The sequence below is a fragment of the Ambystoma mexicanum genome, chromosome 9 (assembly GCF_040938575.1).
Source record: "Ambystoma mexicanum isolate Mex_15411 chromosome 9, UKY_AmexF1_1, whole genome shotgun sequence".
Lineage (NCBI taxonomy): Eukaryota > Metazoa > Chordata > Amphibia > Caudata > Ambystomatidae > Ambystoma > Ambystoma mexicanum.
Window position 1 is genome coordinate 23,596,841 of NC_090931.1, and position 13,800 is coordinate 23,610,640.

The 13,800-nt window shown below is 48.4% G+C and overlaps 1 protein-coding gene across 11 annotated transcripts in view; it reads left to right on the forward strand.

Moving 5' to 3' along the window:
• The window catches only part of GRAMD1B (GRAM domain containing 1B), a 1,544,984-nt gene extending 1,535,522 nt beyond the window's left edge, over positions 1 to 9,462 (forward strand). For all 11 annotated transcript variants that reach the window (XM_069614089.1, XM_069614090.1, XM_069614092.1 and 8 more), the window contains one exon: positions 1,108 to 9,462. In XM_069614089.1, the coding sequence (XP_069470190.1) occupies positions 1,108 to 1,197 (90 nt within the window). In that variant the 3' untranslated portion in view covers positions 1,198 to 9,462. The remainder of the gene's footprint in view (positions 1 to 1,107) is intronic.
• Positions 9,463 to 13,800: the final 4,338 nt, after the last annotated feature.

The following is a 13,800-nucleotide window of genomic DNA, read 5'->3' on the forward strand; positions in this document are numbered from 1 at the left end:
TAAAAACGTCACGCAAAAGAACAAACGTCTCCATGAAGGAATGTGCCACGTATTAGTGTTTACCTGCACTCGCGTAAATCAAAACGCGTATCTGGCGCATCCCACGATCAGCAGAGTATTCTCTCCGAACGGGTTAGTCTTCAGAGGTGGAGTGAATACAACCCCTAGAGCCCGTAGCAGGAAGTCATGTGTGTTTTAAAAAAAAAAGGTTATTCCCAGCAGCTCCCATGGGAGCAAAAAACAGACTACTTTACCATAATATAAGGGTCCCTACAGGGAGTATACAAAGTCCCTTGTTAGTGTCTATGGACAAGCTAGGTTTGTTACTGGAGCTCAGACCCCTAGTGTTGAAAGAGCACATTGCACGAGACACAGTAGGCATTGGACAAACCGATGTTGACAGAGTACACGCACTGGCTATATTTATTTAATTTTATGCCACTCAATTGCATCATTAAGCCCGTGGAGATCACTACGGGTTTAAAAAATAAGCTGTTGTTCTTTTTGTAGAAGTTTCGAATTTTGAATAGCTAAGGTGTCAGCTCTAACCACCAACAATACTGTCCAAGTAAAGCTATCATAGTCAGGGGCTTTTTCAACGAAATGTTTTACCATGGGTGCCTGGAGGGTTTAATTCTTGATGCAACTTTTATGTTCATTAATTCGAATTTTGATTTTCCGATTTGTCTTTCTGATATAGTGGAGACCACAAGGGCATGTGACCATGTATACTACATGGTCGGTATTGCAATTAGAAAAAAAATTCTGAGTCCAGATTATATCGCAGCCTATGTTGACTTCATGGGATTTAGATGTAGTTTTACATGCCACACATTGTCCACAAGGATAGTGACCTGTGATGGGAGGGAGGCCCCATTGACTAGTGATACCGGTCTTCGGCACAGAAGGATTACAAAATCTGCTTCGGCTAACTCGATTTCCTATAGAGGTAGATTTAGTATAGGCAAAAAGGGGTATACCAGGGTCAGACTTAGTGGTTTTAAGCACTTTCCATTGTTTAAAGATAATCCTGCCAAGACTTTGCATAACATATGACTGCACCCTCTCAGAGTTTCCAATGTTCTTTTATTGTTCTTTTCTCACCAGATGAAGAATTCTCTCATCAACCTTCAGAGCGGCATCGGGGCGCGAGACCCTGGCGCGGAAACAGAGGACAAGCGGAACCGCTATCATTGACGAAGCAGGACTCAGGGGCCCGAGGATGGTGTGCAATATGTGTACAGACATGATCTAGAGATATATATATATCGATATAAAGAATATACGTATATATTGTATACAGATTTTAAATGAGAAGAACTGTGCTGGATGAGGGCACCTGCCTTTAGCCCTCCATGTCACAGACTTGCTGAGGTGGTGGTCCGGAGCGGGGCACTCTCCCGCCACTCGCCAAGAGACTGGACCGGAATCTCCAGGTGGGCTGGTGCCCACACATGCAACGTTTTTTACTCTCGATGTTTTCTGCTCTTGCAAGGAGGACGCCCAAAGACAGAAAGGCCTCCGAGAATGAAATCCCTTCCCACCATCCATCTGCCCCTCCCCCTCCATCCTTCCAGTGTTTTGTGTTGAGTTGCTGCCTCTACCTCCACCCCTGAGGACACGGCTTGCTCCAGCCACGGGCCTGCCTAGGAGCTTCTGCTCCGGCAGGTGGGTGGGTCCTGCGGATACCAGGGGACCAAGCCGATCTTCCATAGCTATCAGGCTACATGAGAAGAAGAAGACCTGGACCCCCCTGGAGGCCATGAAGAACTTATCCTATCCCGCTCCTGGAACTGTACAGCCGTCGGCTGCGTGCCCGTCTCAACGCGCGTTCAAACTATAGAAAATGCAAGGTATCCACCGGTGGGCAATGCCACGCCTCTGGTGGCCACCGCAGGAGTGGGCCATGGTACATGCACTGTTGATGCCCCCTTCACTTATCACATTGCTTCTTTCTCCAGACTGCCACATTTTGGGGTGCAGGTATTTACAGTGATGTAGCGTACCAGGAAGTCAACTTCAAAGCCATTGCTGGCAAGATTCTGCCCCCTACAATAGCCCCTAATAAAGAGAGAGTTATGCATCTGTGTAACTCAATGGGGCATTGGTTTAGGAAGGGCCGGAGAGACATCTTTTTCTGGAAGAGTAACATCTGTCGTGAGATTTTGAGAAGTTTATGCATTATGGAGATGAACGATTGTGCTAAATATGTCTTAGCAAATATGTGGCCATGATCTTCTTTGATGGTGAAGGTGCCAGAGCCGCATGGGAATGGTACCGCTTGTCTCGTGAGGGATACGTGTGGAGTGTGCACTGTCGAGTGTGACACATAGTGAACAAGTCTGGTGTGTCATGCTTTGATGCACATGTTTTTGGGACATTCTTATTTCAATGCAAGTATTTGAAACTGACTTCCTTTTTCACTGGGGCTCATAGTCCTTTCGTTTCATTGCTCGTGTAATGTGGCTTTCATGCTATGCAATCTATCAAACTAATCCCACGGTTTAAACGTGTCTGTGTGTGTACGTACGCGTGCACGTGCATTTCTGCTCCCACAGGTTTATCTATGTTCATATGTTGATCCCTGTACTCAGTAGTTCATCATTGAGGAAATTTGAGTGCATGTGTGCGTATGATCGGATGTGCGGGCATGTGTGTGTGTGAACGCTCCTGTGTGTGTGCATGTGTGTACGAGTGCGTTTCCACTTGCACATCTTTGAGTCTGTGCAATTGAATGCTATCAAAGAGTATTCTCTGAAGGACCAATGCTCTTCTTTCAATTCCCTTCTCAATTCTCCCAATTGATCTATTGATCTTCGTGTGCTGCTTTGAGATTTGAAGAGGTGAATCGAAGTCTAAGAGCAGCAAACACAGCTGGGCAGAAACAAAATAGAAGGGCTCTAAGTTGACCTGCAGGTACGGGTTCACGCGGCCATCTTCTCCCTGGTACTCCTCTGTTGGGAATTCAGGCCGCTGCCAGGCAGGTCAGTGCTTCTCACTGATGCAATGTTCCCCATTGCACTGTTTGTCCCAAGTGACCCTCTGGGCACTGCGCTAGTTCATGTTTCTATTCCTTTATAGTGCCCAATGATATGAAGCTGGGCATAAACAACATTTCCAAAAATGGTAGCCCAAATTGCAAGATAGTGCTGGTCATTTTCAAGGGAATGTGGGTCTTTTTCATGAGTTGATGTCCCTGCGGTCCAGAAGCTGATGATTAATGTTCCTGGTTTTTGGACTTGGTAGTGAATATGTTTGATTTTGAAAGATGGCTGATATTTATAAGTGTGAATGTTCTTGGATTAAGACTTGCTGCTGTGAATGACTTTATTTATTAGGGCGAGCGGGATCTGTTGCTCGGATTCTAGTGGAGTTTGAGGATTGGCGACAAGAATTGGAAAGTATTTCACATTTCCAGAGTTGATGATGAAAATGCTTCTAGAACGTCATTGACAGCGGAAATGAGTAATGCATTAATCTGATGGTTTATTTAATGGTCAGAACATTCCTTATTTTTAAACTAGGTGTTACAACCTTTGGCTCTCCAGATGTTTTGGACTACATCTCCAATCTGCCCTAGACAGCATAGTCAATGGTGAGCGGATCATAGGAGCCGGGGTCCAAGACATATGGAGGGTCGTGGCCTAGACCAATCGCAGCGAAAGCTGCAGAATTCTGCAGTGCACTTTCTCTGCTTAGGTTTTCTAGGGTTGTCAGTAGATGTTTGCAATTTTCAGGATTTGCGAGGAATGCTCCTGGTGTTCAGTAGTTTGAAGTTTGATGAGCATGTTTCCATTTTCTAGGGAAAGCTGCAAATTATACCGAATGTCCAAAGTTTGAAGTTAGTGAGGCATGTTTTTGATTTCCAGGTTCGACAGGGAATGTTTGGGATTTCCAAAGTGCGACACTTAAGGGGAGACCCTCGATTTTCAAGGTTTGGTGCTGTGTCTTTTTCAGCTTCCAAAGTAGGAAGTTAGTGGATCATGTTTCGGATTCTCTGGATTAGATGTGAATCTTCCTGATTGGCCAATGTTGCCAGTGGATTCTGGGATAGTGGTGAATGGGCATGATTTCCACAGCTGGAAATAAACTTAGAAATACCCCCCCCCCCACCCTCCCCCAAGCCCTTCACCAAAGAGACATGTCTGAGAGCAATGGACCAAGTCTCCAATGTTGTGAGGAATATTCCAAAATGACCAAAGTGTAAATTAGTTGAAAAGGCTTCTGATGCCCAGGGTTGGTTGGGAAGATGTGTTATACCAAAGTCTTCAGTGTGTGGAGAATGAGTTGCAGGCGATGGTGGAACATATCCATGATCTTGAAGTTTAAACTCATTAACTCTTTCACTGCCTTTAGGATGAGAATATAGTCCTAATGGTCAACTTGAAGCGAAGGCAGGCAATGCGTGGACACGTGACGCTAAACTCATTTCAATGCACTGAAACCCGTGAACAGGTGCGAGAAGCTGGCGGAGTCTTCTCTCAACAGAATGATGAGAGTAGCACATTTTCTTATTAGCCTGGGCATGTTGGAGGGCTTTCCAGGCCCCACGCACTCATGGAATCTTGTCACAAACTGTCCAAGAGTTTTCTTAATTTAAAATGATCCCTCTTTACTTTATATACAAAGTGTCCATGAAATTGCACATTTAAATACCGGATAGTTTTCCAGCTGCTTTTCCGAAGTAAGATGTTGGGGAAGGATAATCTTCTGGAAGGGTCCCTAAGTATGCATCTCTTTCTAAGCAACCCCTCCTTCTTGACATGTTCTTAGCATGTGTGAAGGTTGTTTGCAAGTATTTCTAAAGATTTTTTCTTCAGCAACGGTTTCATGGACTCCAACTGAACTTTTCTGCGTCATTTTGAAGAGAGATCCTCTGCCACATTCACAGAGTTACCATTTAGGTTATTTGGTCAGGACTTCTCATAAACCCTCTGCCCGCTTGCAAGGGTTGTGAGAAATAAACCTCCATTCAGCTAAGCGAGTTGCGCGTTGCGCGTTGCGCGTGCTCTTATGCGATAGAAAGGGGCCGTAGAAGGACTCTGGGAGGCCGTGGCTTGTTCAGAATGTGGCGATGCCCCAAGCCCTTGTAACTGGGATCTCTCGGGATTCTGGGAATCGATCCTGGTTAGTCTGGTGCACGTTATGATTGTAGTCCTCTCTTTCCACATGCCTCTTCTTATCGCTGCCCTGTAGTCTTAATCTGGCCTTGCTGTAGCCCATCACCTTGCCTGATTGCAGGGCTCACTTCTCTCCATTATGCAGGTGCATTGACCACAAGCAGTCTCTCTTCTTTCCGTATTGACCAGAAGCAGTCTTTCTTCTTCCTGCATGCTCTAGCATGACAATCTTGAATTGCTGCCAATGCACATACTCTGCTTGAGAGCGGCTTGTCTGTGCATTTTAATAGTGGCATTACTCTGCCACCCATGTGCATTCAGGCCATACACTAAACCTCTACCTTTGCACAGACCAACCCCTTTGACCCCACTCTTAATTCTAGGGGAGGGAATTCCCTTCTCTTCCATTTCCTGGGATTGACATGCCCTTAACATCAGAAATGGGCATACATAGGCCCTCTTTCCTCAACTGGTCCCGGGCCCCTCCTCCTAGCTCCTCATTTACTTTCCCCTCCCCTTCCATAACCTCCACCTCTGCCTTTTCCTTCTCTTGCCCTCTACTCCTTACTTATGAATTCCACTCCACTCCCCTTCCCTTCCTGTCTCTCTCCTACCAGCCCCTTCCCTACCCTCCACCTCTGCTTTTTCCTTCTCTTGCCCTCTACTCCTTACTTATGAATTCCACTCCTCTCCCCTTCCCTTCCTGTCTCTCTCCTACCAGCCCCTTCCCTACCCTCCACCTCTGCCTCTTCCTTCTCTTGCCCTCTACTCCTTACTTATGAATTCCACTCCTCTCCCCTTCCCTTCCTGTCTCTCTCCTACCAGCCCCTTCCCTACCCTCCACCTCTGCCTCTTCCTTCTCTTGCCCTCTACTCCTTACTTATGAATTCCACTCCTCACCCCTTCCCTTCCTGTCTCTCTCCTACCAGCCCCTTCCCTACCCTCCACCTCTGCCTTTTCCTTCTCTTGCCCTCTACTCCTTACTTATGAATTCCACTGCTCTCCCCTTCCCTTCCTGTCTCTCTCCTACCAGCCCCTTCCCTACCCTCCAGCTCCCCTTCCCCTTCTCACACTTGTCACTTCCTGTCCCCTGCCTCTCCTTTGTGCCCTCCCCCCCTTTCATCCTCATATTGTCATTTCTATCACATGACTGTTGTGTGTTTCGGGAGTGTATCCTTCCCCCCCCTGTGCATTCTGGGATTGTAATTGCTCCCTGCAGCCATTACACATCATATGGTAATGAGTCTTAAATATTTTCTCAGATTTGCGCCTCCTGCCGTAGCTCCGATTCGCAAATCCTAAAACTGGTGCAGCTCGAGATGCGCATGCGCAGGTCTTGGGAGCCGCATTTGCGCCCGCGCATCTTAGAAAGGCTCCAGTTCTCGGCCCTATCCGTGCAGAATAAGGTGCAGAAGAAGGTGCAGAATAAGGTGCAGAAGAAGGTTTTAGGTTCACGCCTGAGAGCTTCACGGGCGCCTCCCCCTTTGCTCTTCTGGAATCTTTGTGAATCCGGCATGATCAGTGTGTTTTCTTTCTCTCGCAGCATTCTGGGATTACAATTCCTCTCTCCTAGGGTTTTCTGCGATGGGAATGTCCCTGCGTCTTATCCGTGCACTTTGCACCAGTCTCATATGGTGCATTGTGTATTCTGCAGCCTGGCACCTGCTCATTGGTTCGCTGGGGTGTCTATTTCCCCCTTCTGCTCCCCAAACATCCTGAGACCCCTCCTCATATTGGTGTCTTGATAGCTCAGTGTGTGGTGCGGCAGTGTTCGCTATCCTTGGCATTCTGGGGGTGCAGTCTGCTCCCGCCACTTACACTCCCCTTGCTGCCACTCTGGTGGCTGCAGTTGTGATCTCGCCCTCTTAGTGTGAGAGTCACACTTGTCACCGTGATCTGTTGCTACGCTGCATTCCTAGAGTCACCCTTGAGCTCCTGCAACATTATGTCACCCCTGTTCCTTTTAGGCCTGGAACGGTGCGGTGGAGTCTGGGAACCCCTTTTTCGATCCTGTTGTAATTGCGGATGTTTGCATATTTATATAGTGTGGTTCCTCTCTGCATTTTCTTCTGGAGCAGGAATTTGCAAACGAGGAAATGGCAGCGCCTGAGTCCAGGCTCTGCAGCCACTCAGAGGTTTTGAGTTGTTCTATTTTATTTTACCCGCAGCTTATTCTCTCATGTTGTATGAAAGTGGTGTGTGGGGTGCTTTGGAGGTCAGATGGCTTCACACTCATGAGAAGTTCCTTGTGTGTCCTACTAGGCTCAACGTGGACATCTTGAGGCGTTCGTGTTCACATGGGATCCCTGGAACTGGATTTCTTGCTTCCAGCAAGCCTCCGCCCCACACGCATTCTCTCGCTCCGCATCAGCGCGGAAGCTTCCAGAATTGCCTTTCATGCTCATTAAGGCATCATCAATACCAGTGACATCCTAGGTCTGTCTAGTAAGAGCTATGAACGGTCTGACGCGGGGTCATAAGTACCCTAGAACAGGGAACCCTTAAACACTGCTTTAATAGGGTCTTCTGCCGGACTGGGGGAGATCACCTGGGAAGCCACTTAAGTGTGACGTCTTGGCCTTGGGAGGGGACTTCTGTGGTTGGTGCACGTGGCATGCAGAGTAGATACACACATTGAATGCCAGCGCTCCAGAGGTACCTACTAGGTCAGGTGGCATCCATCACTGCTGAAAGAGTAGCAAAGGCATGACCAGCAGCGGGACAGACTTCAGGGCCAGGGGGCGTCCTCGATCCTGACACATTGTCGCCGTGGTGGCAATGTTCTAGCAGCAAATCCTTCTTCTTAGGAATGTCTGTGAAGCCCAAGCATGTGCCCCGTGGCATTAAGGCCAGGCCTTGAAGGTGGCAAGCTTGCATATGCCACGTTCCAAAAATCAGGGGCGCAAATAAAAATACAGTTGCATGTGTTGGAGAGAAAGTAGGTTGATAACTGGCAAGTGGTTAAACGTATCAAGCTTGGCTTTCCCCTTTCTCTGTCAGACTTAGCTGGAGTGCCGCTGCACCGGTGCCAGGATCCACTGTTCCTGCTGTGCAAGGAGCCCCATTGGAGCGCTCTTCCATCCACACTTCTGTTGGTCACTCTCCCTCCTGCTCTCTTTTCCACTCTCCTTTTCGTCCTTCACCTCACACTTAATCCTCTCTCTATCTCTAGGGGATAGGTCTCCCTTTCCACTCCTTATAGGGTATTTTTGGAGTCTGCTCCAAGAATTATTGACTTTGGTCCAGCACATACTAAAGGATGTCGTTGCAGTGTTCTGTGGCTTTAGCGAGCCATTGAAGTGCTCTGCATGCGATGGTCGTGTGATACGTTACACTGCAGAGGCGCGCACCTCATGCCAGCGGGGACCCCGTGACGAGGGAGGCCTCCATGGAGGCCCATTCTTCCCATCTTTTCATCCCTGCCCCCCACAGAACCGGTGCTACCTGGCAGTCCTCCTGGGCTGGGCATCTTCAGCGTCTGGCATTGCTAGGCTTGCTCTCGTTGTCTGGCACTGTCTGCTTTCTCGCGGGAAACACTGGGTTGATGAGGTCGGGCTACAGGCCCAGGAATGGCGCAACCAATTGTATTTCGAACTTTGGACCAAATTGCAGCCTTGAGCTTTGGCCTATATTGGGGCAAGTCAAGTCTTTCCATTGCCATTGATTTATTCATATTCAAGGTCATTGCTGGCTGGAGCAGCCCCCATAGTTTTACCCATGAACCCGTTTCTAGACTTCATATGATGCTCTCTGGAGGCACTTTTCCTCTGGGGTTTTTGCAGCAAAGATTGGTGCTTAGGAGAATGTTGCATGCTTTGACTTGTACTGAGGAACTGATCTGCTCTTGCATAGTCCTAAAATCCATTGGAAGGACACCATCCAATCACAATGGCAGCACTCTCGGCCTATCACAGGCCTGCCTCTGGGGCAGCTGCTATCCAATGGGAACACCACTTCCCTCAAACAGGCTTGAGGGTGGTGCCCATGTCCCCTGTGAGTGGCGAACTGTGATTGGTATCGGGGTGGGGTGGGATAGGGTGGGGGTGTTGGTACCTACGTGGCATGACGCCACCTGCAGGCCAGGTGGTCCTTTACATTTCAGATAGATCAAGAACCTCGCCCTTAGTGTTACTAGAGGCTCTGCCGCAGGGTGGGCGTTGATCTGTGGAGCGACCTCTGACGTTCTATGTTGAGGACTGTACCGCGCTCTGTGCTGCGCGCGGAGTGCGATGACCTGATGCTCCCACCTGCTAGAAACTAGAAATTAAGGCTACACAGCCAAATCTTTATGTAAAGTAGCTAGCGCCATGGAAGTATGAATAAAGGTCTTGAACCCATTCAACGCATGGATTCCTGTGTTTTTTTCATTCTTTTGTCAACTGTTTCCTTACAGCTTTTCTCACAATCATTGTCTTAAGACACATATGGGACCTCATAATCAGGTTGTATTCTAGCAGGTCACTGGTGGTCGTCTCTCTGGATTGGGAGGATAACACATTGAATGCCGCCTCCATATATTTCACTCTTCTTTTCTTTTGCTCTCTTTGTCACAATCTTAATATTGATGCACCCCTAAATGACATTTCAGTATCTTGCTAGCACAGTGTGAGAAACCTGAAGGTGTCTCTCTGTCCAAACCTCGAGGATCGTCATCTAGGTGGCCAGGAAACAGCCATCTCTATTGGATCCAGTTCCTGGGGGTGGACTAGTGAGGGAGGATCACCTGAATAGGGGTCCTTGAGGAGTGGGACACCGAAGGGTGAAGAATGGTATCCTCCTTCCTTTGACACCTTTTCCCCATCCTTTCACATAGGACATTCAAAGCCACTACCCCCCCCCTTTTCCAACACAAATACTTTCACACAACACAAAGGACAACGGACTAACACCAGAGACGTTTACCTGACATGTCCCTATACAAGGGTCAGGCAAAGTCAGGCAATCAGAATCACACACAGCTGATGCCCCTTTCCCTTCCCCACAGGGATAAAAGGTGGAGCCCGAGAGCCAAGTACGAGCACGGCAGACAGCACAACGAGATGGCTAATCAGGCGCGGCAGTTCAAGAGAAGGAGAAAAGTGTCAGGAATCGAGTGCGTGGCAAGAAGAGAAGTGACCGGTGTGCGGCACAGTGTGTCTAGTGAGGACTGAGGACAGACCTCTGTGCGTTTCGCTCTGTGATTCCTGTGATTCCTGTGACAGTCTGTCTACTATTGCCACAAGACTCTTTAAAATTGCTGCGCACGCGCGGAGCGCGGCGCGGTGTGCGGCACAGTGTGTCTAGTGAGGACTGAGGACAGACCTCTGTGCGTTTCGCTCTGTGATTCCTGTGATTCCTGTGACAGTCTGTCTACTATTGCCACAAGACTCTTTAAAATTGCTGCGCACGCGCGGAGCGCGGCGCGGTGTGCGGCACAGTGTGTCTAGTGTCCAGTGGCCTATGGTCGAAGGTCGAAGATCGGAGAACGGAGAGAGATAAACGGAGCCAGAAGCAAAGAGCGGTGAGCAGCAATTGAAGCTTTTTCCTTTCCCCTTCCCCTCCCCTCCTTCCCTTCTTTCTCCTCTTCCCCTCTTCCCTCCCTTTCCCTCCCTTTCGCTTCTCCTTCTATTCCCCTATCCCTTCTCCGTTTCCCTTTGCCCTCTTTCCTCTTCCCTCTTTCCTTTTCCTTACCTCTAGCCCCTTCCTGTACCTTTCCTCTGCTGTCTCCCCCGCTCTGCTCCGGGGACATTTGTGAACATTTGTGAACAAGACACTAAGACACCGTAAATACCTCGATCCTACGCAAGTCTCGCTCAAAGACTTTTTGCCTTACTTGAGCGTCCACAACCCCCGTTCGTGCTGCATTCTCAAGCGAACAGCTATCCAAAAATATCAAAAAGAGAATGGCGCCGCCCTCACCGATAGAAGTGGAGGCCGGGAGGTGGATGCGCAGCGACAAAACACAGTTAGAACATGGCTCCAGGGTGGCCAGCAAGCAGTCCAACAGTGCTATGCTAGAACACAACAGCAGCATGTTAAATGCCTCGCAAGAGGGGCAGCCTCCAGATGCTTTTCCACTGACCTCAGGAGAAAAAAACATAAGCATCATGGCCCCAGTGAATCCTGCAGCTACTGTAAGGGGGCTGAAAACCGGAGACCAAATAGATCTAAACGCGCCACCCGAGACCTCCCTTCAAGAAGCGACCGTAAATAAACAGAAAGGCAACCTAAACCTGGAAAGAACAAAAGACCCTCCCCCTGCCCCTTCCACGGATTCCACACAAACTCCCCGCCAGCGTACCGCCTCGGCGAGTGACACCAGGCCTGAAGCTGTCGGAGGACGGCCTCGGCTGGGGTCTGCATGGCTAGGGTCTCTCCAGGTGGAAGGAGACATGGGGCAACCCATGCACCAACGGCATCTTACACCAATGCCGCCTGAAGACAGGAGGATAGGCATGGTAGGTACAGGTGAAAAGGATGACCCAGTCCAGAGCCGAGAGGGGAGAGGCCTGGCAATGGCCATTGTACATAACAGCGTCAGAAAAAGGGCCCCAACTGTGGTGGCCAAAGACAGAAACACGCAGGACAAAGACAGAAAAAAGCAGGCCACTTCGCCGTCGGAAAGGCTTCCCTCCCTTAAGACACACGAAAATGAAGAACGAGAGGAGCCAGGGCCGGGGGACTACGCAGATGACTCCGTTTTCATAGAGACAATGTCGGAGGGCGGAAATATATCCAGCCAAGACTCATCAGCAGAATAAATAAAAGCCCAAAGAATTCAACTAGAAAAAGTACAACAAGAAAAAGAAGATCTTTTACAAGAGTCAAGGGCCAGAAATCCAGAGAACAAAGGGCCCAGTGATCAAACTGTAAATTGCGAGATGACTGTGTCATCTGATCAGTCTACATCACAGGACGAAGAATATAAACAACTTAGAGATACGACTACAAGGAAAAAAATCTTCAAAAAAACCATGAAGGCGGGAGGCAAAGCCAGGGCAGGGAATGATATTCCACTTAAAAAGAAAGGCCGGAAAGTAGGCCCTAAAACGGGTGAAGTTCCGAAAAGACAAGAAACAGCGTTACTCTCAGCTTCCTTGAGGGATTACTTTATAAAACAAACAAAGCAAAAACAAGTCACAGACCAAGAAATGTCAGACGCTGAAATTCTGGCGGCTATCCGAGATCCTCCCTCACCGTGTAAAGCCCAGAAAATTGATCAGACACAGGAAAAACCACTACCAAGAGTCAAATGGCACGCTCGTATTTCATCAAACAGAACTCACAATATTGAAGTCGTGAAAGGAAAGCCCCCGGCAGAAATTAGCGCGAAGGACCTTATGACATCAGAGGAAAATGTAGAACAATTAAACATCCTAAGGACAAACGATGAATTCACTAGTGAGCCAAGTGGGGAGACACCACACTTAGGAGATCCAAAACAAAAAGACAATAAAAATAAAATAAAAACGGCAATAGACCATCAAACGTTAGACCCATCAAATGTAGTCAGTGAAGGTCCATACAGCTTATTGAGCAAAAAAGACACTTTAGCCCAACCTGAATGTCAAGCACCAGCAGCCATGGCTAATCAAGAGACTCAGACAAGACTCAAACCAAGCGAAAGACAGTCCTACGTCGAAGAAAAAGCGGCGTGGACTAGATCGCATATCCAGGCAAACAGTAACATATCATGGGCGGAAACTTCAGCCAGCTTACAAGGCGTGATTGCAGGAGGGGACAAAAGATTCTCGGAAAAATTCAATCAGCTCCATAACGAAAAAGAACTTTACACGCCAACCAGAAACAGGAGACAAAGTGACATCCCGGTAGGGTTTGAGAAAGAAACACCCTCAGAAAAGAAAAAAAAGGCTGACTTACTATCAATCATGTCAGCCTTTTCAATAGCGCTAAACCCCTTCAGCAAACTGTATGAGGCGATTCATGAGGCCTTAAAGGACAACACGTCCATGATCACCTCACTTAAGGATAAATTGACCTTTATAGAAGGATATCTAACAGCAGTGGAAAGGAACTCAAATACCACACAAAGGAGCCTTGAAACTAAACTAACGAATTTTGAAAACAAGCTGCTCAAGATGGATCGACAAACCAGGCAGACACGTGCAATGACCTCTCAAAGTACTCAAACGGAAGAGATGGCCAGAGTCACAGAAGTGGCTTCGATTTTCACGAAAGCCCGTGTCAAATTACCAGGAGGTGTGTCGGATCAGAGACGAGCCTTGCAGTCAAAAATCATGACGAAACATGCAATGGAGAGCCCCCTCTTGTGTGTTCCTCCAAAGAGTCTCCCAGACACTCGAGTGAAAACATCTCTTACCTCCTTGGTGGACCCCCTTGCTGACAGATCCGACAGAGCCATTCTCAGCAAAGAAAAGCGACAGGCGAACATAGTGGGAAATCACTCACAGCAAGATAGCCCCGAAATCGCGCAAAGGTCTCCCACGCTGATCCACGCCCTCGATTCATCTAACTCTTCTGACGACTCTGTCTGCGCGGAAGAGGAAATTCTAAGCCCGCAGCAATCAAGAATAGCTACTCCGCCGGCATGCGTTAGGACGCGGTCTGGAGCAAGGAGGATTACACTTGTGGAGGCTCCAAGCGACCATGGTAGATCTCGCTCGAGCACCCCCACTACTGGTTTGGAGGCTATCCAAACCCTAAAGAAAATGGAAGAGAA